The sequence below is a fragment of the Olea europaea genome, unplaced genomic scaffold, assembly GCF_002742605.1.
Source record: "Olea europaea var. sylvestris unplaced genomic scaffold, O_europaea_v1 scaffold3725, whole genome shotgun sequence".
In the NCBI taxonomy this organism is placed as follows: Eukaryota; Viridiplantae; Streptophyta; class Magnoliopsida; order Lamiales; family Oleaceae; genus Olea; species Olea europaea.
Window position 1 is genome coordinate 35888 of NW_019256581.1, and position 2556 is coordinate 38443.

General features: G+C 40.3%; 1 protein-coding gene across 1 annotated transcript; it reads left to right on the plus strand.

Moving 5' to 3' along the window:
- Positions 1-249: 249 nt before the first annotated feature.
- On the plus strand, positions 250-2519 carry LOC111386784 (UDP-glycosyltransferase 87A2-like). Its single transcript, XM_023011258.1, has 2 exons — positions 250-878; positions 1415-2519. Exons 1-2 carry the CDS (start codon positions 377-379, stop codon positions 2296-2298), a joined length of 1386 nt encoding a protein of 461 aa, XP_022867026.1. The 5' UTR covers positions 250-376; the 3' UTR covers positions 2299-2519.
- The last annotated feature ends 37 nt before the right edge of the window (positions 2520-2556 follow it).

Here is a 2556-nt window from a genome sequence, read left to right on the forward strand (position 1 = left end):
ATTGTAATGAAAGTTTTTACCTTTTTATTCATTTTGACATTTATGCCCCCAACTTTATTTCGTAGCATTCTTGTTTTTAACTATGAGGAACAAATCAGTTTTTTTATGTTCTTTTAATAATTTTTTTATCGTTATTAGGGGCGAAATGCGCTAATTAATAACATTTGAAGATAAATATATCACGAAAAAAAGTTGAGGATATAAGGTGTAAAAAATAGTTTATAAAAAGCGGGGTAGCAATATATTCACACTTCAAAACGTGGTGTACTTTGCTAACAAGTACTTGCTTGTCTAATTTTCCTACCTTACCTCCTCCTCCGCCGCCACGACCATAGCCGCCGGCAACCCTTGTGCTACAGTCTTCCCTCTAGTATTCATGGCTTCGGCAACTGAACCAATTACATCCCGCCACGTGGTGGCGGTGCCTTACCCGGGAAGAGGCCATGTCAACGCCATGATGAACCTCTGCAAAATGCTGTCGGCGGCTTCACCGAACCGCAACCTGAAACTTTTAATAACCTTTGTAATTACAGAAGAATGGCTCGGTTTCATGGGCTCGGAAGAGAAGCCTCCCAACGTTAGCTACGCTACAATCCCGAATGTCCTGCCGTCGGAGCTGGGTCGGGCAGCCGACATGGTAGGCTTTGTGGGAGCTACTCAGACTAAAATGGAGGAGCCTTTTGAGAAGCTTCTCGATCGGCTTCTGTCGCCAGTGCACATCATCATCGCAGATACTTTTTTGAATTGGTCTGTTGAGGTTGGGAATCGGCGGAATATTCCAGTGGCGTCGTACTGGCCTATGCCGTCATCAGTGTTTTCGTGCTTTTACTATTTTGACCTCGTCGTTCAAAATGGGCATTTCCCTTTCGAGTTATCTGGTAAGTTTTTAATACAGTAATTTTTTACAGAGATTTTTATGTTAGATTTATGGATTTTTCTTTACCCTTTTTTCCTCTTTACCTTGATTATTGTTTTACTCCGAATCTTGTAACTCAACCATGCACTCGAGTAGCCGAGCCTTTCTTCTCAGTTCCTTCTTCCATAACCTGAGTTCGGAGAAGGAAAGTGATAAGAGGGCCCAATGGAGAATATGATCAGAAATCAATAACAGATCTTCATGGTACTTGAAACTTGGAATGAGCAATACTTCTTTATCCTTTGAGTTCTTCCGCCTGATCGGTGGTTATTATTGTTTTCATATTCCAAGAATATTGTTAAGTTTTACTTTTACCTTTTACATAATATATTAAACTTTATTTATTTGATAAATGGTAAAGTAAGCAAATTTACAAGTTATGTGTCAAATAATCAAGATTTGCATATTTCTTTCTCTTATCATTATGTTTTGTTTCCAATGCTCTTGTAATTTTTTGATGGAAATGAGTTGTGTGCTAATATTTTGCTCGTATGTCAGAAAGAGGAGAGGAACGTGTCGATTACATCCCAGGTATTTCTTCGATTCGTCTGGCAGATCTTCCTTCAATTTTCCGTGGGAAGGATCAACGGCTTCTTCATCTAGCACTACAAGTTTTTTCCAATGTGTCCAAAGCACAATATCTTTTGTTCACTTCTATATTTGAACTTGAGCCTCAAGTTATAAATGCTTTGAAACAGGAATTGTTGTATCCCGTATATTCTCTTGGGCCGATTGTACCTTTCTTCAATCCCGAAAAGACACCCCATTACACAACGACCCAAAATGATCCGCACTACTTGCAATGGCTAAGCTCTCAACCTCCAAATTCAGTGTTATATGTATCATTGGGAAGTTTTCTTACTGTTTCGAGTGCCCAAATGGATGAAATAGCCGGTGGGTTGGAAGAAAGTGGAGTTAGGTACTTGTGGGTGGCTCGGGGGGATACCACAAGGTTTACAGAGAAATGCAACAGTCGACGAATGATAATACCCTGGTGTGAACAGCTGAAAGTGTTGTGTCATTCTTCGGTTGGAGGATTTTGGACTCACTGCGGGTGGAATTCTACAATGGAAGGTATTTTTGCCAGGCAGCCTATGCTAACTCTTCCTATTCTTATGGATCAAACTACAATTAGTAAGTTCATTGTTGAGGACTGGAAAACGGGGTGGGATGTGAAGAGAGAGGCCGGAGGAGGAGATTTATTGAGACGGGAAGAAATCGCTAAGCTCATAAAGAGGTTTATGGATCTTGAAAGCGAAGAGAGGAGAGAAATGAGTCGAATGGCTCAAGAACTCCAAGAAATCTGCAGTCGAGCTATTGCTGAAGGAGGATCATCTAAAATGAATGTTGATGCTTTTCTTGACAATATTGCAGGACATTGATCATCCACCAGAAGATCCTATGTTCTTGGTGATTAAAATTCACTGAAAATAAAAAGAATTGATTGACTCCTTTCATTGTGATTTTGCATCCTGTAGGTCCATTGATTCTATCGAACAAGTCGAAATTGTAAGAGCACTTGAATTCTGTGATTTGAAAACGAATTAAGTCAAGGAAGTCTGTAGCTCTGAACTCATTGATATGGAATTTTTTCTTCGTGTTACTGTTTCTGGCATTTGGTGGGGGGGGGGGGGGGGGGG

Excerpts from the sequence above, each read along its gene's own strand:
- LOC111386784 (XM_023011258.1), top strand. The coding sequence starts at position 377 with ATGGCTTCGGCAACTGAACCAATTACATCCCGCCACGTGGTGGCGGTG. Across the intron at positions 879-1,414 it reads TTTCCCTTTCGAGTTATCTG|AAAGAGGAGAGGAACGTGTC; the intron begins GTAAGTTTTTAA and ends CTCGTATGTCAG.